Source organism: Prionailurus bengalensis, chromosome B1 (assembly GCF_016509475.1).
Source record: "Prionailurus bengalensis isolate Pbe53 chromosome B1, Fcat_Pben_1.1_paternal_pri, whole genome shotgun sequence".
NCBI lineage: Eukaryota > Metazoa > Chordata > Mammalia > Carnivora > Felidae > Prionailurus > Prionailurus bengalensis.
In genome coordinates this window covers 45,736,064-45,761,467 of record NC_057344.1, presented here as the reverse complement: position 1 = coordinate 45,761,467, position 25,404 = coordinate 45,736,064, and the positions used below count along the sequence as shown (strand labels likewise).

The 25,404-nt window shown below is 36.5% G+C and overlaps 1 protein-coding gene across 1 annotated transcript in view; it reads left to right on the top strand.

The window, feature by feature from the left end:
- The window catches only part of KCNU1 (potassium calcium-activated channel subfamily U member 1), a 148,251-nt gene that overhangs the window by 38,194 nt on the left and 84,653 nt on the right, over positions 1-25,404 (top strand). Inside the window, exons 11-18 of the mRNA XM_043564441.1 lie at positions 143-248; positions 1,334-1,416; positions 2,732-2,801; positions 6,048-6,200; positions 10,741-10,853; positions 11,207-11,275; positions 14,807-14,896; positions 15,032-15,129. Of these exons, the coding sequence (XP_043420376.1) occupies positions 143-248; positions 1,334-1,416; positions 2,732-2,801; positions 6,048-6,200; positions 10,741-10,853; positions 11,207-11,275; positions 14,807-14,896; positions 15,032-15,129 (782 nt within the window). The remainder of the gene's footprint in view (positions 1-142; positions 249-1,333; positions 1,417-2,731; positions 2,802-6,047; positions 6,201-10,740; positions 10,854-11,206; positions 11,276-14,806; positions 14,897-15,031; positions 15,130-25,404) is intronic.

Below are 25,404 nucleotides of genomic sequence, written 5' to 3'. Positions count from 1 at the left end.
TAACCACATGGATTAGTAATAGAGGATGGATGGTTTCCTACAGGGGATTAGGAGTTCTGTTAAAGCCACTAAATAAATACCATGAACTCTAAACCAAAGTCAGTCATCATTTTACATCTTTGGTACTATATTCTTTGCCCAGGGTTCCTCCTTCCTTGGAATTAGAAACATTATTTAAGTGCTACATGGCCTATACGACTTTTGTTTCTGGATCTGCACTTAAGTGGGAGGATCTGAGGCGAGTTGCGGTAAGAACTAGTTGTTTTTCTTCTGATTATCCTAAGCTGCAACAATTAAGATGATAGGATGTATTTCTCTTTCAAAAGTATCAGTCCACATGCTTAAATTGGTGGGAATAAGACTTCCTCAACATTAAAAACTGATCATAAAGGAAATGTAGCTATTGAATCTCCAAATCCTCCTTGATAAATGTCAAGTAGACAGCACTGTTTACCTACACTTAACATTTATTTATTTCACTAAATTCTCTACTTATCTAGAGCAGTTTTATTTTAGCAGTCTAAGAAATCTGAAAAAGTTATGGATGGCAAAAGTGTGTTTAATCTTATTATTGAATAGAATCCTTACCAGACACAGATTTCCCAACTTTTTCTAAACACACTGATCTGCTTTCTGATAAGAGAAACAGAAAGGAAAATAGCAGAAATCCCATTAAGGATGGATGAAAAATAATGAGCAAAGGCCAACAGTCCAGACAGCTTTCATTTAAGATCAAAGCACGTTTCCTCCCATGTTTTAGATTTCATAGAATCACATAAACCAAGGGCTGTAGTTTTTTAAATCAGAGATCTCTAGAGTTAACATAAAGAATTGAAATAGAAAATGACAGGCTCAGAATAATCTTTCTCTTTCCCGCAACTCAGTATTGTAAGTGCCACTTCAATAATTTTCTATACCCTTAAGATTCAGAATCCACAAATACTAAATGATGATTACTTTGGGTCAAGCATACCTCCAGTTCCTCCATTCTTTGCTGTCCTGAGAGGCAAATCAATGTATAGGAAGTTGCTTAAACACTTCATTTTGGATAATAGGAAAAATATAACTATGTATTTTGCCTGTTTTAAAGCAGTCTTGCATCTGTGTTGGAGACCCTATGCCCAGGTCTGTCCCCTGCAGCACTTCCAGCCATTACAGCATCTACAGGACTCTGATCCTGCTGTAAGGACATCCTTATCACCACTCCTTCCCAAGGGTGTTCTCTCTCTTATGGGAAATTTTATGATAAAACCACAGGGAAACCCAGAGGGGGAACACTAGAGCATTTCCTATGTAATTAACAAGATGGCTGCTGTCTAATCTTGAAGAATAGGTGGAATCTGCAGAAGCATGCCTGATTATAGCCAACCCTTTGTGCAGTGATTCGCATGCTGAAGACACTTCCAACATTATGAGGTAAGAAGCTGGCACTGTTTTATATGCTTCAAGATGATTTTATTTCTACCTCTTTTAAAATAAAGCCCAGTGGCCCAGTGCATGGGACCAAATAGGAGAAGATGTCATCTATTACAGCACTAGGTTCATTATATTCCAGGTTTCTGTCTATTTTTTCTTTTTCTTTCTTTTTTTTTTTTTGGCTCCCCAAAGCTGTGTGGATACAAAAATAGAGTATCCTGAGTATCTTTGTGCTTTTCCATATACTTTCCTAAAGTTTCATATGGGTAAAAGTTATTTAAAATTTTTTTCTTATGTTTATCTTTTGAGAGACATAGAGAGACAGAGCACAAGTTAGGGAGGGGCAGAGAGAGAGGGAGACACAGAATCTGAAGCAGGCTCCAGGCTCCGAGCTGTCAGCACAGAGCCCGACACAGGGCTCGAACTCACAAACTGTGAGATCATGACCTGAGCTGAAGTCGGATGCTTAACCGACTGAGCCACCCAGGCACCCCAGGTAATAGGTATTTAAATTTAAAAAGCAAGCATACCAATAATTGATAACTGTTCAGATAACACCGTTAATAAATAACATCTTTAAACCTCTAAAAATAAAGATGCCATTTTCTGATTGGTGAATCCTATTAGTAGACTTTATTTATTGGAGTTTTTCTCCAGTAGTTCTGGTGAAATATTGTGTATCATTTGCTATAATGTGCTTGTGATTATTGGCAAATATCTTCCAGATGACTAGAATTGGTATTACTGTCTTTAACTATGAGCTGTCTGTGAGCGGGAACTTGACTTGTGGTGATAGTTTCAAGCTATCATGGTGATGGCAATGGCATTGTGCCCAACCATATGAACTTATGGTCCCCAGAGCATAATAAACATACATAGCTAAAGGTGATTCTACAAACAGCAAGAAACAGTTGAGAACATATACTGTGCATAATACAGCATATATGAGTTGGACCTCAGTCTCTTAATATGTATAATGAGAACGTTGGGTAAGACAGTCTATGAGCTACTTCAAGCTATAGACAGAAATGCGATCACTGGTTTTTTTTTCTGTAATTAATGTATTTGGAGGCTAAAATACATGAAACTGTTGATTTCCTCCTCAAGAACTGGTTTCAGAACACCATAGTCTCCTAGTACCAAGAGCTAACCCTTCCATAGATTACATTTACTAAATCACTAAAACAATATCATCCTTTACTGTGTATGCAATTAAACAGAACATTATTAGAAGACAGCATAATCGTGCATTTTATATGTTGTTTTATTATTGCATACTGTACATCACTGATGAGCATATTTGTTGTTTTTGTAGGGTTCTCTCCATAAAAAACTATAACCCTAATACCAGAGTCATCATACAGATACTTCAATCCCATAACAAGGTATGGTAACCATCTAGCCTACCTATCATCCCCTTTTAGTCTATGGAGTTGAATAACTTCCTTTGTCTAAATAATAAAACTTATTAATTTCTCACAGGTCTATACTCAAAGATTTTTTTGCCAATTGCAGGTGAAATATGGAGGCTCATTAAGATTTTTAATCACTTAAAAATGCAAATTCATAAAGAGGTGTACTTTCATACTTTAGCAGCTGCTACCTGAGGGTCTAACTACTAATCCACCTAAATCTAGATGCTGATATCCTTTCCTTTGGGACACTGACCTGCCTCTCTTGGCACACCTATGACTACTTGGAGCCACTAAAAATGAAGTAGCCTGATTAGACAATCACAGAGGTTTGAGAGACAACCAAAAGCTAGGACAGGGTTGAGCAAAAAGGTTCAACTCCTACACAAGGCCATTTCTTCAAAACTGAGAGAGATGGCTATTTCACCTAGTGCAGAATTTCAAGGGGAATGAAGAAACAGAGGAATATATTCTAAATGAAAGAGTAAGATAAGACCTCAGAAAAAGACCTTGATGAAACAGAGATGAATGACAGAGTTCAAAACAGTCATAAAGATCCTCACTAAGCTATGGAGAAGAATGGATGAAGAAAATGAGAACTTCAACAGAGATGGAGTATATAAGAAAGTAACCAAATAGAAATCACAAGCTGAGGAATTTAGTAACTGAACCAAAAAAAAATACAGTAGAGGGGTTCAGCAGCAAACTAGATGGATCAGAAGAATCAGCAAACAGGAAGACAGGGTAGTGGAACTCACCTAATCAGAGTAGCAGAAAGAAAAAAGAATGAAAATGAGTGGGGACAGCTTATGGGACAATATCCATTGGGTCAATGTTTGCATTATAGGCATCCCAGAAGGAGAAAAACAAAGAAAGGGGCAGAAAACTTATTTGAAGAAGCAGTCACTGAAAACTTCCCTAATCTGGAGAAGGAAACAGACATCTACATCCAGGAAGCCCAGATAATTTTAAATAATATGAACCTAAAGAGATCCACACAAAAACTCATTATAGTTAAAGTGTCAAAAGTTAAAGACAAGGAGAGAATCTTAAAGCTGGCAAGAGAAAAACAACTTGTAATGTCTAAGGGAACCACTGTAAGACTAGCAACAGATTTTTCAGCAGAAACTTCACAGACCAGAAGGGAATGGCCTGATAGATTGAAAGTACTGAAAGAAAAAAAAAAACCCTGCCAATCCAGAATAGTCTACCTGGCAATGTTGTCATGCAGAGAGTTTTTTCACACAAGCAAAAGCTACAGGAGTTCATCATCACGAGGACAGTTTTATAAGAAATGATAAAAAAAAACTTCTTCAAGCTGAAAGGAAAGGGCATCAATTAGTAACAGAAAAAGATAAGAAAGTATGAATCTCAATGGCAAAAGAAAATGTATAGTAAAATTCAGAATAATCTAATGTCGTAAATGTGGACTAATCACTTATGAATCTCATACGAAGGTTAAAAGACGAAAGTAGTAAAAATAACTGCAGTACTTAGTAAGGGATACACTAAGGGATATACCAAATGCTACAAATTGAGATATCAGAAACAAAATGGGGTGGGGGGGGATAAAAATGTGGTTTTAGAATGTGATCAAACTTAAGTTGTTAGGACTTAAAATAGATTGTTATAAAAATGAGTTATGTGAGCCTACTATGAAGTAGCCACAAAGGAAAAATATATGTAGATACGCAACAAATAAAAAGAAAGGAATCTAAGACCTACAGAAAATCATCAAATCACAAAGGAAGAGAGCAAAAGAGGAAGAAAGGAACAGAGCATTGACAAAACAGCCAGAAAACAATTAACAAATGACAATAGGCACATACCTATCAATAATTACTTTAAATATAGATGGGCTAAATTCTCCATTTATAAATGATTTAAATTTTTTTTAATGTTTATTTTTGAGACAGAAACAAAGCATGAATGGGGGAGGGTCAGAGAGAGAGGGAGACACAGAATCCGAAGCAGGCTCCAGGCTCTGAGCTGTCAGCACAGAGCCTGACACAGGGCTCGAACTCACGGGCTGTGAGATCATGACCTGAGCCAAAGTCGGACACTCAACCAACTGAGCTACCCAAGCGCCCCTCATTTATAATTATATATATAATTAATATATATAATTATTATATATATTAATTATATATAATAAAATATATGGTCTATATAATGGAATTTTGTTCAGCCATAAAAATGAAGGAAATTTTGCGCTTGCTACAGTATGGATGGGCCTTGAGGGAATTATGCTAAGTGAAAATAAGTCAGAGAAAGACATACCATATGATTTCATTTATATGTAGAACTTTAAAAATTAAAAAAAAAAAACAAAGCAAACCCCCCCCCCTCAAAAAACTCATACAGATAGAACAGATTGGTGATTGTCAGAGGTGGGGATGGGGGTGGTGTTGAGGGTGGGCAAAATGGATGAAGGGGATAAAAAAGAACAAACTTCTGTTTATAAAACAAATAAGTCATGGGAATATAATGTACAGCATGGTGACTATAGTTAATAATACTTTATTGTATATTTGAAAGTTATTAACAGTAGGTCTTAAAAGTTCTGATCACAAGAAAAAAATAATTGTAACTATTGGGGTGGTAGGTGGTAACTAGAATTATTGTGGTGGTCATTTCACAACACACACATTGAATCATTATCTTGTACACCTGAAGCTAACACAATGTTATATGTCAGTTATATCTCAACGAAGACAAGGACAAAAATAAAAGTTGTAGGTTCAGGGTAGTATAAGAGGTCTAAGTCATTTGACCTGATTTCGCAACTCTCACTATTTCTATTTTATTTTTTTTCCACGTTTATTTATTTTTGGGACAGAGAGAGACAGAGCATGAACGGGGGAGGGGCAGAGAGAGAGGGAGACACAGAATCGGAAACAGGCTCCAGGCTCTGAGCCATCAGCCCAGAGCCTGACGCGGGGCTCGAACTCACGGACCGCGAGATCGTGACCTGGCTGAAGTTGGACGCCTAACTGACTGCGCCACCCATGTGCCCCAACACTATTTCTATTTTAAAAAGTGGGAGCAGTAGACCACTAATAATTTTTAAAAGCTGAATTTGTTCTGATACCTTCTACTGACACAGGCACAACAAATTTTTTCAAGTAAAACAAATGCAAGAAAGCACATTCATTCTGAAAAAACTTTCTTGAATTGTATTTACTCATAATATTTGACCTACTTTATACTATAAAACAGGTTTTTCTGCCAAAGATTCCCAGCTGGAACTGCACTACTGGAGACAACATCATCTGCTTTGCCGAATTGAAGCTTGGATTCATGGCCCAAGGCTGTCTGGTGCCAGGTTTATGCACCTTTCTAACGACTCTATTTATTGAACAGAACAAAAAGGTAACCTTGTAAATTGTTGAATCTTGGCTTTTTTCCCATGTCCTCACATGGTTAGGATCAGAAATAGGAAAAAAAAAAATTGAAGAAGGCAAGAAAGCCCCAAGGAATCAGATTTGACTTCCATTTGAACGGCAAAGTATTGAGAGATCTAGACTGCAGTCCCAGACATTACACTGACCTTGAAGAAGTTATTTATCTTATTCTTGTCTAAGAATATTTATCTGCAAAATAGAAATAATATCTTTGCTTCCTACCTGCAGTCCAGGATGCTGGGAATATAAATGTAGAAGTACTTGGAGTTACTGAACATAGAAATATAAATAAGGGCACCTGGGCAGCTTGGGTGGTTAAGTATCTGACTCTTGATTTCGACTCAGATCATGATCTCACAGTTGGTGAGATTAAGCTCCATGTAGGGCTCTGCACTCATAACATGGGGCCTGCTTGGGATTTTGTCTCTCCCTCTCTCTATGCCCCTCTCATGCTCTTTCTCTCTCTCTCTCTCTGAAAATAAATAAATAAACTTAAAAAAAGGAATATAAATAAAGACTATATTATTAATGGAAAACCATCTATTTAAATATAAAGTAACTATGTAATAATTGATATAATAATAAATAATTATATTCATTGAACAAATAATAATACAAATAATAATTACAATCTAATTTTTCAGGTTATTTTGAGGACATTCCATGCAGTAATAATAGTCACCACTATGAATGCCTTCTATGTTATTGATTTTAAATACATTATGTTTCTCCTTGATAATATTTTAAGATAGCATCCCAGTAATAGGTCAGTGAAGCTAACCTGATTTTATAGGAAGTTAGTGAGTAGCAGAGGTAGAATTGTCTGACCTAATTAATGTCTTACCACTATGCTTGATGCCTGTGGTTGTTAGGTATCTACTCACAATCTCGCACATCAGGTCCTTTGATACCTTTGAGTCAAAATAAGTGGCTTGAAGGGACTGTTAGGGTGCTATAGTACCAAGTATGGCCTTTGAAATGTCACTCCCATGAAATATTCCAGGAAAGGCTCTAACCCTCAGCTGGGCCTGGTATCCCATTGTCCAGAGGCTCTTCAGAGAGTCTGAGAGTGACATTTCCTCTTCATTTAATTATGAGTCCACACATGACTTCTTTTATACTCAGTTTCCCTCTTGGCCTTTTTTTTTTTTTGCATTGTATTTCCTTTTTTAATAAATTCAAAAAACTTTTTGCATCTTTTCTGTTTTCATCCCTGGTACGATATAAAAACAAATAAACACCATGAAAGATGCTCTGGCCAGCAGAACACTAACTGAAAAACAAAGGTTTCTTCTGTAATTCCTTCTGTGAATGTGAAGAGATATCATATATAGATAAATAGAAATGACCATCAGGCAGCAGGAAATGAGCCCTGGTGCTACTACAGTGAACCTGCATTAGCCTTATCTTAGTGGTCACTGTGTAAGGCTTCAAAAATCACTTGTGAGGAAATTGTCTCTGCCTGTGTTGTGTCCTTACAAAGTGCAAGATAACCATGATATCTGTTGTAATGACTCTGATACTAATCTCCAGGGCTAGAGAAAGTAAATGGAATGAGAACCCACTATGAAGACTTCATCTCTTTCATGGAAATAGAGGAGGAAGAAATGCAAACCAACCCTGTATTATGTTCTTCTTCTTGATGTGTAATCTGCAGTTGTAACCTCCTCACTGAACATGGCCTGTCAACATTCATCTTAAGAGGGCTTTTGGGATATAGGAATTGAGAGAGATTATTTGGAAGTGATGTCTAAAACCTACTTTCAGAAATCTTAAACTGGGCCCCAGATTTTGTAATTGTGTACTCTGCTCTGGTTTATAGATTCCGTAATAAACTGTTAAGTTAGGTTTAACAGCCAGGACTCCAGTGTCTTGTGTTCCATTTTTGTTGCATTGGACACTTATTTTCTCTGTCAGTTTCTTTATCAATAAAATGAGAGTTATGAAGGAAACAATCAACAAAACTAAAAAGCAGTCTATGGAATGGGAGAAGATACTTGCAAACAACATGTCTGGTAAAGGGTTAGTATCCAAAATCTATAAATCTATAAAGAACTTATCAAACTCAATACCCAGAAAACAAATAATCTGGTTAAGAAATAGGCAGAAGAAATGAATAGACGTTTTCCCAAAGAAGACACCCAGATGGCTAACAGACCTATGAAAAGATGCTCAGCATCACTCATCATCAGGGAAATCCAAATCAAAACCATGATGAGATACCGCCTCACACGTGTCAGAATGGCTAAAATTAACTCAGGAAACAACAGATGTGGATGAGGATGTGAAGAAAGGGAAACCCTCATACGGTTGGTGGGAATGGAAACGGATGCAGTCACTCTTGAAATTAATATGGAGGTTCCTCATAGAGCTAAAAACAGAACTACCCTATCACCTAGCAATTGCACTACCAGGTATACAGAAAGGATACAAAAATACGGATTCTAGGAGGTCAGTACACCCGATGTTTATAACAGCCTTATCAACAATAACCCAACTACAGAAAGAGACCAAGTGCCCACTGACTGATGAATGGATAAAGAAGATGTGGTATATATTTACAATGGGATATTACTCAGCCATCAAAAAATTGAAATCTTGCCATTTGCAGTGACATGGATGGAGCTAGAGTATATTATGCTAAGCAAAATAAGTCAGTTAGAGAAAGACAAATACCATACGATTTCACTCATGTGAAATTTAGTTAACAACACAGATGAACATTTGGGGAGGGGAAAAAAAGAGAATGGGAGGAAAACCAGAAGAGACTTTTAATGATAGAAAACAAACTGAGGGTTGCTACAGGGGAGTTTTAGTGTGTGGGGGGAGTTAAATGGATGATGGGGATTGAGGAGGCACTTGTGATAAGAACGGGGTGTTATATGTAAGTGATGAACCACTGAATTCTACTCCTGAAACCATATATGACACTATATGTTAACTACCTAGAATTTAAATAAGAATTTGGAAAAAAATAAAACAAAATAAAACCAAAAACTTTCTTTAGGCTTGAAAAATAAAATAAAACAAGCTATTAATCTCATAATCTGATTTTTGTAAGTATTATGTTAATATCTGTAAAACTTATGAGTACTCAGATTAGAAGACCTTGGATCAATGGTATGTGTTTCACCTGTATTAATTATATGGTGAGAAATTATAGTCCAAAGAGCATTTCCAGTTGCTTCAAGGCACAGAGCGTTGCCTTAGGCTTAAACTTAAATTAGATCTACTCCAACTTACATACTTGAGCTCCCTGACTCCACTATCTAAATCCAAAATCCATCTTATCTTCCTGTTTCCCTTTCTGATCTTTAAAAAATGAGCACAGGAAGTCTTCTCCATCTCTATCATTTTTTTTACCATTTTTCAAAAACTGAAACATTTGGCTTAGAAGTGCCAAGCCAGTTTTTTCAGTAATTGGAACTTAAATAGGGACCACCCAGTGAGAGGAGCCCTTCTCAATAGAAGAATTTAAGAGAGTGGAAAAAGGCAGGAGATTCAGCTGAATCTTGGAAAGGGAGTTGCAGGGGAGAGTGCCTGCCTGGACTGCCTGATAAAATTAGTCCTTTTTTGTAAGGCAGGATTTGTGTGTGTGTGTGTGTGTGTGTGTGTTTTATTTATTTTTTTTTTTTGAAGCTGCAAGATGGCCATCTGAGGAGTATTTCTGAACTGGCCTTAACTGTCCACAGCCACACTGTTTCAGAGCTTCCAGAACTTCCAGACATTGACCTGGGAGTCTGGGGTATAAAGGGGCCTGTCCTGCCATGTCAGGGCAGTGTGCTGGGGATTCTTATGCAGAATGGGGAGAATGATGGGGATGTACATAGAGCACAACAAAATTCCAATTTCTTACACAAATACCAGGGATGAGTTACCCAGCAGCCCTCACCCTTCACAGGCTGTATTTAGCCTTTTTGAGAGATACCCTTCTCCCTTCCCATCTCCCTCTTCTCTAGAAACCTATTGTTGCCCTCAATTTTTATATTCCCATTTCCATTGATCAGGATGGCCACTTAAATTCATTTGAAGCTATGAAGACTTCTGATGCTGGGCAGAACCCATGCATATTTTTTTCTTTGTGGTATATGGCTAGTCAGTAGAAAACTAATATGTTAAAAAAAACAATCTTGAATAGCCATATCCATGGAGAGACAATTTAGATACCATATTATCCTTCTTATCTTACTGTTACTGACTCAAAAACTAGTCTATCTTGCTGAAATTATTAGAAAAATTCCAGTTTTCAACAAGGAGCCTTGAATGCCTCTGGGAAGAAATCAAGTCATGATGCTTTTACTTCATTCTGAACTCTCTAGTGTAAATAGTAAAGATGTATGTTAGAGTTTAAGTTCTTCCTTTCTTCAGTTAACCCCTAGGACAAATCTCTCTTTTATGACTTAAGCACAACGAGCGCTGGTTTGCTGCCTAGCAGGATATACAACTTGAATTATAATATCCCATATTGCATGGCATTGTGCTTCATGTCACATGATTGTGCATTCCAGGTTTTTCCTAAACAGCCCTGGCAAAAACATTTCTTGAATGGCCTGAAGAACAAAATCCTGACTCAACGTCTCTCTGATGACTTTGCTGGAATGAGTTTTCCTGAAGTTTCCCGGTAAGTTAATAGAAATACCTTTCCTCATTCTTCTTGAAGTGACATTCTTTTGACAGTGCTCATTGGGGGCTCACTGTAGGCCAGGCTCCATGGTAGATGTTGAAGATGTGGGAATGAACATGCCTGAGTCTCTACAACCTAGAACTTTGCAGTCTGTGTGGGACAGTTTTGTGTCTGTCACAGTCGTCATGTGGGCTGGGACTTACTTTAGAATGGATTCCACATTTGGGAGGGTCTTTCTCTGCTGAGGTACTAGTGTTTTCCCAGACACAGAGCACAAAGTGTTGGTCATGTTCTTGTGAATTAGCACCCTGCCACCCTCTTTCCTCACAATTTCATGTCTTCCTTCCTAGGCTCTGCTTTGTGAAGATGGGACTCATGCTGATAGCCATCGAACACAAATCCTTGTTTCGTGGTTGCTGGTACCAATGAGACTTTGAATCTCTTCAGTTTTTTTTTTTAAGGGAGAATCTTTATGATTAAGACTTTTACAAAAATACAGCCATAACTAAGGTTTTTCCATTTGTTGAGAGCCAGCCTGTTGGGCACCCAGTCTGCTGTGGTGCACTTAGTACTGTCTCTAGTGACTGGGGTTAGAATCTAATGATTGGGGTTAGAATGGTTATCCTGATGGGTAAGCACGTACTTTGCCTTTGTTGTTATGGCCCTCCCCAAGTTCTCATGAGCAGGAGAGAGAAGTGGTCTCCTTCTCATATCTGTTCCTTTTAATGTATTACCAGATCTTCTAAGTCTTGACCATCAAATAATACTATGAGTTAAAATTATTTATGACAGAAGATGCTCCCACAAATTGTAGCCTTAGAAAGTAAGCTACAAAATATGGCAAAATAAGAATTTGGCCTACTGAACAAAGTATGCTGTTGGTAGGGTGGATAAAAGAAAGAAGTAACATTATTAGATCAATGGAATTTCTTGAAAACCCATAATGGATAATATGAGAAGTAAGATAATTTATCATGTAATGAAAAAGGAAATCCAGGACAAACAGAGAATCAGCTACAAGGATACAGAGATAAAAGATACTAAAAAATAAGAAAAACTAGAGGATTAAGTGGGATGAGGAACAAGAAAGAATATTATATTGGCTTGTGTGTGTGTGTGTTTAGTGGAAAACTAAGTTGAATTAAATTGGAATCAACAGAATAAATTCTGATCCTGATTATGATTTGCTGGCCCCATGGCACTGGAGAAGTGTCCATCTTCTGTAAAATGAGGAAGTCATTCTAGCTCTAAAACTGTCATTACCAGGAGCCTTAGAATTACAGGGAAATATTAACAATTCAATAAGTTTGAATGATAGCAGATGGACTACAGAGGGCTAATTTTATATGAAACGTTGAAAAGAAAAATTGAAGTATAGAGGATTCAGAATGTAACTGGGCTAAAGAAGTGAGTGGGGTACTGTACAAAGGAAGTCACTAAAGAGAGAATAACACATAGTATTGTCTGGCTGTCTATATTCTAATTAATCCTGCTATACTCAAGAAAGTCTCGAAATCTAATCCTTGGACAAATGGCCCTTCCGGAAATAGGTCATGGTAAAAAAGATGGGAGTCTTAGAACCATAACCCAGGCAGTTTGGGTTTGAGACTAGCTCAGAACTTGATCAAGTTTGAACGTTTTTGGCCTTCAACAACCTGGACTATGTAGTAGAATTATTTGCAAAACTTTCAGAGCATGTAGATTCCAAAATCCCACTTCTTAACTCTATAAAATTAAAATCTCCAAGGGTGGAACCAGAGAATTTTCAAAGTTCCTGATACAGTCACTTTATTCACTGGGATTTGGAAACTGCTGGACCAAATGGTCTTTGAGACCCTTTCCAACTTTAACATCCTCGATTTTGCTAAACTTTATTATTAGGATGGCTATGGGACATCACAGACCAGAAACATGACCATTTATTATGTAGCTAATTTCCACATATATTCAAATGTCCTGGTGCTGTGTACTACCCAGCATGCAACTACCCTCATGAAAGAGGAACCTGCTCCAACTTAAATTTAATCTTGTTTTCTCACCGAAGAGTCAGGTGATTCAAAAGGATTAAATCCTGATACGGATAATAGCTGTCTTTACACCTTTACTAGTTTATGACCAACAGTGCTGTAGGCACTTTACTTACATAAACTCTTGAATCTTTACAACAATGGGTAGAATTCTTAGTCCCATTTTATAGAAGAGGAAGATGAGGCCCCGAAAAGTTAAATAATTTTCCCAAACTCACACCAGTCCCAAGTGGCAGAGCCAGAATCTGAACTCAGCCTGGCTCTGGGGACAGTGCTTCTGCTCACTATGCTGTGCTAACTCCACCACAGCCACACAAGGAAGGAAAATAGGGTATCTCAATGGCTGGATGTTTTAGACTAGTATATAGGAAAACTGGTGGTGGTGGGGAGGGGGAACCTATCTTTTCTCATCTTTTATTTTCTCTTCTCATTGATACACTTGAATAGACTTTAAAACTTGAAAAAGCCCTCGATAATCATCAGGATTTGTCTTAGAGGATAATTTGTCATCTGCTAAGAGATAGAGCTGGATCTGGCCCCAGTCAGATAATGTTCTAAGTTTTTTCCAGTAAGGAACATTCTCTGAGAGAGCAACTGGCCATGATTCATGGAGGGGGTATGGGAAAAGTTTGGAAAAATCTTCAACGGGAGTTCACCTCTTCTTTCAGATGTCACCACAGATATTATCATGACAGTATCTTCATAACTAATTATTTAATATGAGTTCAGAAGATGCCCCTTTAAAAATAGGAGATAAGAAGATACAACTCAGTTTATGCTTGCTGGCTGGTGAACATCAACCAGGGGTATTGGGGTAGGGGCACAAATCCATGTTCTTTTCCTTTCAAAGTTAAAATGGTTTGTTCTGCTCATTAATATCAGTCAGTGCATTTTTGAAAATGCCATCCAATATCTCAGGTAACAAACCACCTCAACACAGCTATTCAGCATCTTTCTACTCTCAGCATATGGTGGAAGAGGTTTCGTGGTGAAACCCCTTTTATTTTTGTAAGGCTCTTACATTTGCACGTTACTTTGGAGTGCCCTAACAACAGAATAAGCTTTCCAAAATTAAGACTTGACTTCTTTCCAATGTTAATATAAAAGGTTTGTGTTTTAAAGGTGGGAAGAAGTACTTTCATTATGCACAAATGAAGTGATGGGAGTTTCAGGGTTATAAGACCTCACCGTGCTGGAGGTCTGAATTAAAGGAAATAAAAACGGGATATCTCAACAAATGGGGAGAAGTGTGAGGAATTCAAATAGTCATAATGTAGTACTGCATCAAGGAGTATCATGGATAAAATTTGTAAGATGTCATTTTCAAACACACAAACCATAAGAAAATAGAAAATCAAAGCATTCATGTAGCAGTAGAAGCTATTCATGTGGTTCTTACTCTCAAAAATCTTGCAATCAAGATAGAAAAAAAAGTGAAGTCAAAAGAAATACATAAGTTCAAAAATTACATAGGCAAACAAAAGGAACCTTTGAATCCAGCTGGTTAACTAGACATCATTTACTTTTACAGGGCAAGTAGCCTAAGGATAAACACCACTAGCATGACCGAAAGACTTTCAACTGTGTGGCCGTGGCATTGGATAGCCTAAATTAGCAAGGCTTCATGCATCTTAGTTGGTTTGCCCATTTCAGATTCAGGACGCAGTCCAGCTCAGCTGGACTCAGCTCAGCTGCGTGCAACTCAGCAATCGTGTTGTGACGTGGCTCCCTTCTGGATATTTAGCAGCAATCAAAGAAATATAGTCAAATTCACTTCTTCTACTGTGTTTGGCCGTAGTTGCGGATGGGGTCCTATTAACTCTATAGCTTAGAGAATCCATTAGTTATGACAGAATGAAACACCAATTATTGCCACAGAAATTAAAGGGGGGAAATTACTGTGTTTTTATTTTCTGTTTCCAGTGGTCTGATGCTAAATCCACCTGCAGAAGTTAAACTGCGTAAGAACACATTAGGGTTCTTTATTGCTGAATCTTCAAAGGAAGTCATAAGGTAATTTTTTTATTACTTTATGGGGAGAAAGTCCTAAGGCAAATGCAACTTAATGGCAGACAGACTGAGCCAGTGCCACGCTTCCTTAGTGTTAAGCCTCACATAAGTCATTCTTCATTTGCTTTCATTGTCCAGAGCCGCCTTTTACTGTGCCAAATGTCACGGTGATGTCTTCATTCCTGAGCTAATTGGAAAATGTAACTGCAAAACCAAGATCCAGCGACATTTCCCAGGTAACTGCACTTTATATCTGGTTGCCCTCAGCCCAGCTTCCAGGGGCATGGCCAAGGAAAGAGGAGAGGTTCCCCCCTCTTAAAAGATAATGCCCACTTGAATTTGGCCAAGAAGTGGCAGATATTTCCCCACTGGGCATACAAGACCTGAGAATCAGTCTTTTAGAGCTGGAAGAAATCTTACTAGTTATCTAGTTAGACTCCTTCACACACAGGCAAGTGAGTACCAAGAGATTCAGTAGCGTGCAAAGTCCCGGAGCTAATTGGAGGTGCTTCCCGACTTCAGTCTCAAAGTTCATCCAGCCTGTATCCGACTGCTTGGTTGGCCATAGGCCACCTCATGGCCACTCTTATAAAAATTACTGCCTTACATTTACTTGACAAAGAACATTGTATAAATTTAAGGTGTGCAACATATTGAGTTGATATATTTATATTGCAATATGATTGCCATTGTAGCTTTAACACCTCTACTGTGCTACATTATTATCATTTCTTCCTTGAGAACAATACCATCCCTTGAGTATTCTGTTTCCTTAATGGGGGTTTAAAATTTACTCATTTTGACACAGTGATGAAGAAATGTAACTTTTTATTCTGTCTTACATGAACCCAATAGCTTACCAACAACCTTTCCCACTTAATAGCAGGAAAAGAGAAATGAATCTCAAGCATTCATGGTAACTTCCTCCCTTGTGGCTTAAAACTTAGTCTCTTCCAGGTACAGTAAAATTCTATGGGTAAAATCCTTAGTGTTTCAGCAATTAAACTTAATCCAAAATTTGAATTTCCTATCAGGACTTTTCTTATCTCTAAGATTATCTTCCCCTTCTCCCCAGTATTCTATTTAAATGCAGGAGTAAATTTGCTTAACATCATGGTTGTTCTTGTAGTGGATAGCAAGATACCCTTTCATACAAGTCCTTACCGGTTCCTGAGGTGCCTCATTCCCTTGATAAGTGTCAGCTTCTGTGACCTCTGCATCAATAACCAGTGTCAGCTCCTCCTGGCTTTAGGTCACCTTCTGTCATTTGTTACTAAAATCTATCCTCCCTACTATAGCCTCAGGTTTTGAGGTCTGCAGCATCCCTTTTCCTGTATCCCTAGGCTTTTCATTCCATATGTTATTTTGATCCCTCAGCTGTTTGGGATTTTTCAGTCTCCTGGTGTACATATGTCTGCCAGGAGGTGGGAGCCCTTTCAGGCCTTCTCTCTGCTTAAACACACGTGCTGACTCGTCTCCTCCTCAGTAACCACCTTGCACTGTTCCTAAACCCTCCTCCAAGGACACAACACCAATGAAAATGAAACATATGAACACCATATGAAACACCATATGAAAATGGAAACACATTTCTCATTTTCCCCTTTGCACACCACGAAACTATCATGTTTCCCTTGTCTAGCCCCTGCTCACCAACCTGAGACACAAGCTCTGTGTGTTGGGGATGGGGGGAAGGGACTGGGTCCCATCTGAGAGATCCGGTCTCTATCATTTTTTATAATAGCTTTATTGAGATATAATTTAAATACCATGAAGTAAATACTTTTAAAGTGTACAACGATTCAGTGGTCCTTAGTACGTAAGCAGATTTGTGCAACTATCACTACAAATTTAGAACATTTTCTGTACCTCTCAAAGAAATTCCACACCCAATAGCAGTTACTCATCCCATCTGCCCACACTCCTCACAGGCTCTAGTCTACTTTCTGTGTCTTAGGTTTACCTGTTTGGGCCATTTCATGAAAAGGGAATCAGACAGCATGTGGCCTTGTGTGTTGGGCACCTTTCACTTAGCCATGCTGTGGCATGTGTCAATACCTCATTTCTCTTTATGGCTGAACAGTATCACATTGGATGGGTATACTTCATTTTGTTCATTCATTCATCTGTTGCTGGACATTTGAATTGTTTCCACCTTTTGGATATTGCAGATAATGTTGCTATGAATATTGGTGTGCAGATACCTGTTTGAGTTCCTGCTTGCAATTTTTTGAGTATATATCCATAAATAGAATTGCTAAATCAAATATTAATTCTGTGTTTCATTTTGTGAAGAACCCCCATATTGTTTTCCATAGTGGCTACATCATTTCACATTTGCACAAGCAGGACACAAGAACTCCAATTTCTCCACATCCTTTTTTTTAAAAATGATGTTCCCTTTAAAAAAAAAAAGGATAGCCATCCTAATGGGTTTAAATTGGTATCTTACTGTGGTTTTAACTTGAATTTTCCTAGTGGCTAATGAGGTCGAGCATCTTTTTATGAGGATCTTACTGGCCATTTGTATATCTTTGAAAAAATGTCTATTCAAATCCTTTAACCATTTTTATATAGGGGTATTATCTTCCTAATATTGAGATGTATATGATCTTTGTATATTCTAAATACATGAAATGTATATTCTGCCAGTATTTTCACCAATTTTGTGGTTTGTCTTTTTATTTCTTCATATAATTCCTATATTTTGATGAAGTCCAATGAAGTAGTTTTTCTTCTGTTGCTTGTGTTTTTGTGGAATATCTAACCTGAGGTCATAAAGATTTACTCTGATATTTTCTTCTAAGAATTTTGTATTTTTAGCTCTTACATGTAGGGTGGTGATCTCTTTTGAGTTGATTTTTGTGTTTGATGTAAGAAAAAGATCCAACTTCATTTTTTTCACTGTGGATATTCAGTTGTCCCAGCACCATTTTCTCAAAACATTTCCACATTGAACTGTTTTAGGTACCCTTGTCAAAAAACAATGGATTGCAAAAGTGTGAGTTTATTTCTGGGTCTCAATTTTATTTCATTGCTCAGTACATTTAGCTCTACAATGACTTGACTACTGTAGTTTTATATTAAGTTTTGAAATTGAGAAATATGAGTCTTCCAAGTCTGTTATTTTTTTTCAGTATTGTTTTGATTATTCTGGGTCCCTGTATTTCTTTATGAAAATTCAGATAAACATTTCAATTTCTGCAAAGAAGCCACCTGGGATTTTGATTGACATTGTGTTGAATATGTAGGTCAATTTTGGAAATATTGCTATCTTAATAGTAACTCTTTGACTCATGAACATGTGATGTCTTTGTATCTACTTGTATCTTTAATTTCCTTCAACAATTTTCTATAATTTTCAGATAACAGGTTTTAGACTACTTTTGTTCAATTGATTCCTAAGTGTTTTATTCTTTTTAGTGCTATTATAAATGAAATTGTTTTCTTGATTTTGTTTGCAGATGATTCATTGATACTGTATAGAAATACAATTGAATTTTGTGTATTGATCTTATATTCTGCAACCTTGCTGAACTTGTTTTTTTAGCTGTAATACTTTTTTTGATGGCCTTTTCTTTATTTTTCTTGCCTAATTGCCCTGGAATAATCTCCAAGACAATGTTGAATAGAAGCGATAAGAGCTTATATCCCTGTTTTGTTCCTGACCTTAGGGAGAAAGCATTAAGTATGATGTTAACTGTAAGTTTTTCACAGATGCTCATTATCTGGCTGAGGATATTCTTTTCTATACCTAAATTCCTCAGGTTTTTTTTTTGTTGTTGTTGTTGTTGTTTCTTTTCTTGACTTATAGTAGTTTTGATCTTTGTCAAATGCTTTTTCCTTTTGGAGATAAACTTGTGGTTTTTGTCTTTTATTCTGCTGGTAGAATATATTACATTAATTGACTTTATATATTAAGCCAACGTCCTAATTGGTCATACTGTAAAACCCTTTCCATATCTGCTGGATTTGGTTTGCTAGCATTTTGTTGAGGAACTTTACATCTGTATTCAATACAGATGTTGGATGGTAGTTTTCCTTTCTTTGGGGGAGTGATGTCTTTGTCTGATTTTGCTGTCATTGTAAATTTGGCCCCAAAGAATATGTTGGGAAGCATTCCTTTGATATTTTGGAGGCATTTGTGAAGGATTAGTGTGAATTCTTTTTTAAATATTTCATGCAATTTTACCAGTAAAGCCTAACTTCATTTTTTTATTATTAGTTGAATCTCTTTACTTACAGATCTATTCAGATTTTCTGTTTCTTCTTGAGACAGTTTTGATGATTTTGTCCTTCTAGGAATTCATTCATTTAATCAGTTATCAAATTTGTTGACAGGCAAAGTATTGTATACATATATATTCCCTTCTAATCCTTTTCATGTTTGTCATGTCAGTAGTAACATCACCCCATTAATTTATGATTTTTGTTATTTGAGTATTTCTTCATTTTTGAGACCAGTCTTGCCAAAAATGCTTGTCAATTTTGTTTGGGTTTTTTAATTTATTTTTTCTACTATTTTTCTTTTATTTAAATGATGTATAATTTTTATTATTTACTTCTTTCAACTTGATGTGGGTTAATTTTCTTTTCTCAATGTCTTAACATGAAAGGTTAGATTACTTCATTGATTTTTGATCTTTTTTTCTTTTTTAATAAGTAAAGGAATTAACATCAATAAAATTCTCTCTAAGCACTCTTCAGGGACATGCTGTATTTGTGATGTTTTGTGTTTTCATTTTCATTCATCTAAAAATATTTTATAATTTCACTTGTGATTTTTTGGGAGGGAGGACCCATTGGTTATTTAGGCATGTGTTGTTTTTATTTTCACATATTTGTGAATTTCTATAATTACTTTATTACTGATTTTTCATTTCATTTCGTTGTAGTTTAAGAGAATACTTTGTATGATTTAAATCTTTTTAAATTTTCTGATACTTATTTTATGGACTAGTATATGATCTATCCTGAACAATATTCAATGTATACTTGGAAAGACCATGTATTCTTCTGTTGTTGGGTGGAATGTTCCATAGATATTTGTCAGGTCTAGTTGATTTATAGAATTTTTAAAGTTTTCCATTTCCTTGCTAGTAGAACAATCGATAGTTGTCCTATCTATTATTGAAAGTGGGCTATTAGAGTTCCAGTTATTGTTGTTGAATTGTCTATTTCCCCATTTAAATATGTTAGATTTTGCATCATGTATTTTGGGTTTCTATGGTTATGTGCCTCTGAGTCTGTTATGTCTTCATAGTAGATTAACCATTTTATCATTATAAAATGTCTTTGTTTTTAGTAATATTTTTGAATTACTATTTTTGTATTTTGTATTAGGTTCTATTTTGTGTGAAATTAGTATAACCACTCTAGCCCTCTTTTGATTACCATTGTCATAAAATATCTTTTTTCATCCTTTTTCTCTCAATCTGTTAGTGTCTTTGAATCTGAAGTATATATCTTGCATGCAGCATAGAGTTGGATCATGTCTTTTTTTTTCCATTTGCCACTCCCTCCTTCTTTATTGCAGAGTCTAATCCTTTCACATTTAATGCAGTTACTGATAAGTTAGTATTTACATCTGACATTTGATGTTTTTTAATGTTATATCTTTTTTCTTTTTTTAATACTTTCTTTAAAATTTACATTAATTGGTTAACATACAGTGCAATATTGGTTTCAGGAGTAGAATTCAGTGATTCATCACCTACATACAACACTCAGTGCTCATCACAAGTGCCCTCCTTAGTACTCATCACCCATCTAGCTCATCTCCTACCTACTTCCCTCCATCAACCCACAGTTTGTTCTCTATCATTAAGAATCTCTTGTGGTTTGTTTCCCTGACTTCTTTCCCTCCCTTCCCATATGTTCATCTGTTTTGTTTACTAAATTTCACAAATGAGTGAAGTAATATGGTATTTGTCTTTCTCTGACTGATTTGCTTCACTTAACATAATACACTAGCTCCATCCATGTCATTGCAAATGGCAAGATTTCATTATTTTTGATGGATGAGTGATATTACCATTACCATTGTATGAATGTGTGTGTGTGTGTGTGTGTGTGTGTGTGTGTGTGTGTGTATACACTCCAGTTTTGTACACCCATTAGCAGACATTTGGGTTCTCTGCATAGTTTGGCCATTTTTGATACTGCTACTATAACATTGGAGTGCGTGTACTCCTTCAAATCTGTATTTTTGGGACCTCTGGGTAATATCTAGTAGTGAAATTGCTGCAATGTAGGGTAGTTCCATTTTTAATTTTTTGAGCAATCTCCATACTGTTCTCCAGAGTGGCTGTACCAGTTTGCATTCCCACCAACAGTGCAAGCAGGTTTCCTTTTCTCTGCATCCTCATCAAAACCTGTTGTTTCCTGTGTTGTTAATTTTAGCCACTATTACAGGTATGAGGTGATATCTCAATGTGGCTTTGATTTGTATTTCCCTGATGATGAATTATGTTGAGCATCTTTTCATATGTCTGTTAGCCATGTGAATAACTTCTTTGGAAAAGTGTCCGTTCACATCTTCCACCCATGTCTTATTTGTTTTGGGGTGTTGAATTTGATAAATTACTTACAGATTTTGAATCCCAACCCTTTGTTAGATATGTTGTTTACAAATATCTTTTCCCATTCTGTAGGCTGCCTTTTAGTTTTGTTCATTGTCTCCCTCACTGTGCAGAAGCTTATTAACTTGATGAAGTCCCAGTAGTTCACATTTGCTTTTGTTTCCCTTACCTTCAGCAACATGTCTAGTAAGAAGTTGGTCTGGCTGAGGTCAAAGAGGTTGCTGCCTGTGTTCTCCTGTAGGATTTTGATGGCTTCCTGTCTCACATTTAAGTCTTTTATCCATTTTGAATTTATTTTTGTGTATGGTGTAAGAAAGTGGTCTAGTTTCATTCTTCTGAATGTTGCCATCTAGTTTTCACAACACTGTTTATTAAAGAGACTGTCTTTTTTACATTGAATGTTCTTTCCTACTTTGTCAAAGATTAGTTGACCATATAGTTGTGGATCCATTTCTGGGTTTTCTGTTCTGTTCCATTGAACTATTTGTCTGTTTTGTGCCAGTACCATACAGTCTTGATGACTACAGCTTTGTAATGTAGCTTGAAATCCAGAACCGTGATGCCTCCCAGTTTTGTTTTTCTTTTTCAGGATTGCTTTGGCTATTCAGGGTCTTTTGTGGCTACATACAAACTAGGATTGTTTGTTCTAGCTCTGAAAAAAATGCTGGTGTTACTGTGATAGGTATTGCTTTAAATGTGGAGATTGATTTTGGTTGTATAGACATTTTAACAATGCTGTTTTTCCAATCCATGAGCATGGGATGCTTTTCCATTTCTTTGTGTCCTCTTCAATTTCTTTCATAAGTGTTCTATAGTTTTCAGAGTATAGATCTTTTACCTCTTTAGTTAGGTTTCTTTCTAAGTATCTTACTATTTTTGGTGCAATTACAAATGGAAATGATTCCTTGATTTCTTTTTTTGCTGCTTCACTATTGGTGTATAGACATGCAACAGATTCCTGAATTGATTTCATATCCTGTGACTTTGCTGAATTCATGTATTATTTCTAGCAGTTTTTTTTTCTGAAGTCTTTCAGGTTTTCTACGTAGTATATTAATGTCATCTGCAAATAGTAAAAGTTTGACTTCTTCCTTTCCTATTTGGATGCCGTTTATTTCTTTTTGTTGTCTTATGGCTGAGGCTGACTTCCAGTGCTAGGGCTAGGTTAAATAGTAAGGTTAGGTGACATCCTTGTCTTATTCCTGACTGTAGGGGAAAGGCTCTCAGTTTTTCCCCGTAGAGGACGATATTAGTTTTGGGTCTTTCATATGTGGCCTGTTGAGGTATGTTCCATCTGTCCCCACTTTGTTGAGGGTTTTTATCAAGAATGGATGCTATATTATGTCAAATGCTTTTTCTGCATCTATTGAAATGATCATATGGTTCTTATCCTTTCTTTTGTTAATGTGATTCATCACTTTGACTGTTTATGAATATTGAACCAGCCCTTCAACCCAGGAATAAACCTCACTTGATCACAGTGAATAGCTCTTGTAATGTACTGTTGATTTTGATTTGCTAGTATCTTATTGAGAATTTTTGTATCCATTATCATCAGGGATGATGGCCTCTAATTCACCTTTTTTAGTGTAGTCTTTGTCTGGTTTTGGAACGAAGGTAATGTTGGCTTTGTAGAATGACTTTGGAAGTTTTCCTTCTATTTCTATATTTCAGAGCAGTTTGAGAAGAATAGGCATTAATTTTTCTTTTTGTTCAAATTTTCTATTTCTTCCTGTTTCAGTTTTAGTAGTTTGTGAATTTCTAAGAATTTATCCATTTCTTCCAGATTGCCCAGTTTGTTTACATATAATTTTTTGTAGTATTCTCTTATAATTGTTTATATTTCTGTGGTGTTGGTTGTGACCTCTCTTTCAATCATGATTTTATGTATTTGGGTCTTTTTATTTTTGATAAATCTGGCTAGGGAATTATCAATTTTGCTTATTCTTTCAAAAAGCTACTCTAAGTTTTGTTTATCTGTTCTACTGGTTTTCGGTTTCTTTCTGTATCATTTATTTCTGCACTAACCTTATTATTCCCTTCTTCTGTTGGCTTTAGGCTTTATTTGTTTTCTTGAAATAAGCCTGAATTGCAATATACTTCCCTCTTAGGACTACTTTTTCTTCATCTCAAAAGTTTTGGACTGTTATGTTTTCATTTTCATTGACTTGCATGTATTTTTTAAAATTTCTTCTTTCATTTCCTGGTTGACCCATTTATTCTTTAGTAGTATATTCTTTTTTTTTTTTTCAACGTTTATTTATTTTTGGGACAGAGAGAGACAGAGCACGAATGGGGGAGGGGCAGAGAGAGAGGGAGACACAGAATCGGAAACAGGCTCCAGGCTCTGAGCCATCAGCCCAGAGCCCGACGCGGGGCTCGAACTCACGGACCGCGAGATCGTGACCTGGCTGAAGTCGGACGCTTAACCGACTGCGCCACCCAGGCGCCCCTAGTAGTATATTCTTTAACTTCCATGTATTTGAGGGCTTTCCAAATTTTTTCTTGTGGTTGACTTCAAGTTTTGATCTGAAAATATGCATGGTATGATCTTGATTTTTTTATACCTGTTCAGGCCTGATTTGTGACCTAGTATGTGATGTATTCTGGGGAATGTTCCACGTGTGCTTGAAAAGAATGTATATTCTGCTTCTCTGAAATGTTCTAAATATATCTGTTAAGTCCATCTGGTCCAGTGTATCATTCAAAGCCATTGTTTCCTTGTTGATTTTCTGCTTAGGTAATCTGTCCATTGTTGTAAGTGGTGTGTTAAAGTCCCTTATTATTTTTGTACTATTATCAATGAGTTTCTTTATGCTTGATTTATATATTTATATAATCCAGCTTTCTTAAGAAATCCAGCTTTCTTTTGATGTCCATTAGTATGATAGATGGTTCTCCATCCCCTCACTTTCAAGCTGCAGGTGTATTTAGGTCTAAAATTAGTCTCTGGTAGGCAGCATTATAAATGGATCTTGCTTTTTTGTCCATTTTGATACCCTACGTGTTTTGATTTAAACATTTAGTCCATTTACATTCAGAGTAATGGTTGAACAGTATGAATTTAACAGTATTGTGTTAAATGTAGAGTTGGTATTTCTGATGATGCTCTCTGGTCGTTTCTAGCCTTTGTTGCTTTTGGTCTTTTTTTTTCCTCCACTCAAAAGGTCCCCCTTAAAATTTCTTATAGGACTGATTTAGTGGTCACAAACTCATTTAGTGTTTGTCTGAGTGTGAGTGGTCACAAACACATTTAGTGTTTGACTCTTTGTCTCTTCTTCTATTCTGAATGACAGCCTTGCTGGATAGAGTATTCTTGGCTGCTAGAGTATTCTTTTTTCATTCAGCACGTTGAATATATCTTGCTAGTCTTTTCTGGTCCCCCAAGTTTCTATGAACAGATCTTCTGTGTACCTAATCTGTCTTCCCTTAAAGGTGAAGGACTTTTTTTCCCTTGCTTCTTTCAGGACTCTTTCCTTGTCTGTGTATTTTGTGAATTTGAGTATGATATGTCTTGGTGATGGCTGGCTTTTATTGAATTAATGGGAGTTCTCTGTGCTTCTTGGAGTTTGATGTCTGTGTCCTTCCCCAGATTAGGGAACTTTTCAGCTATAATTTGCTCACATAATCCTTCTACCCCTTTTTCTCTCTCTTCATCTTCTGGGAGTCATATGATAAGAATGTTATTATGCCTTAAGGTGTTGCTGAGTTCCCTAAGTCTACCTTAATGATCCCTGACCTTTGTTTCCTTAATCTTTTCAGCCTCATTATTTTATAATTTTGTCTTCTGTATCATTAATTCACTCCTCTGCCTCATCCATCCTCATTTTAATGGTCTCTATTTGGGTTTGCATCTCAGTTATAGCATTTTAAATTTTGGCCTGACTAGATTTTATTTCTTTTATCTCTGAAGAGAGGGATTCTCTGGTA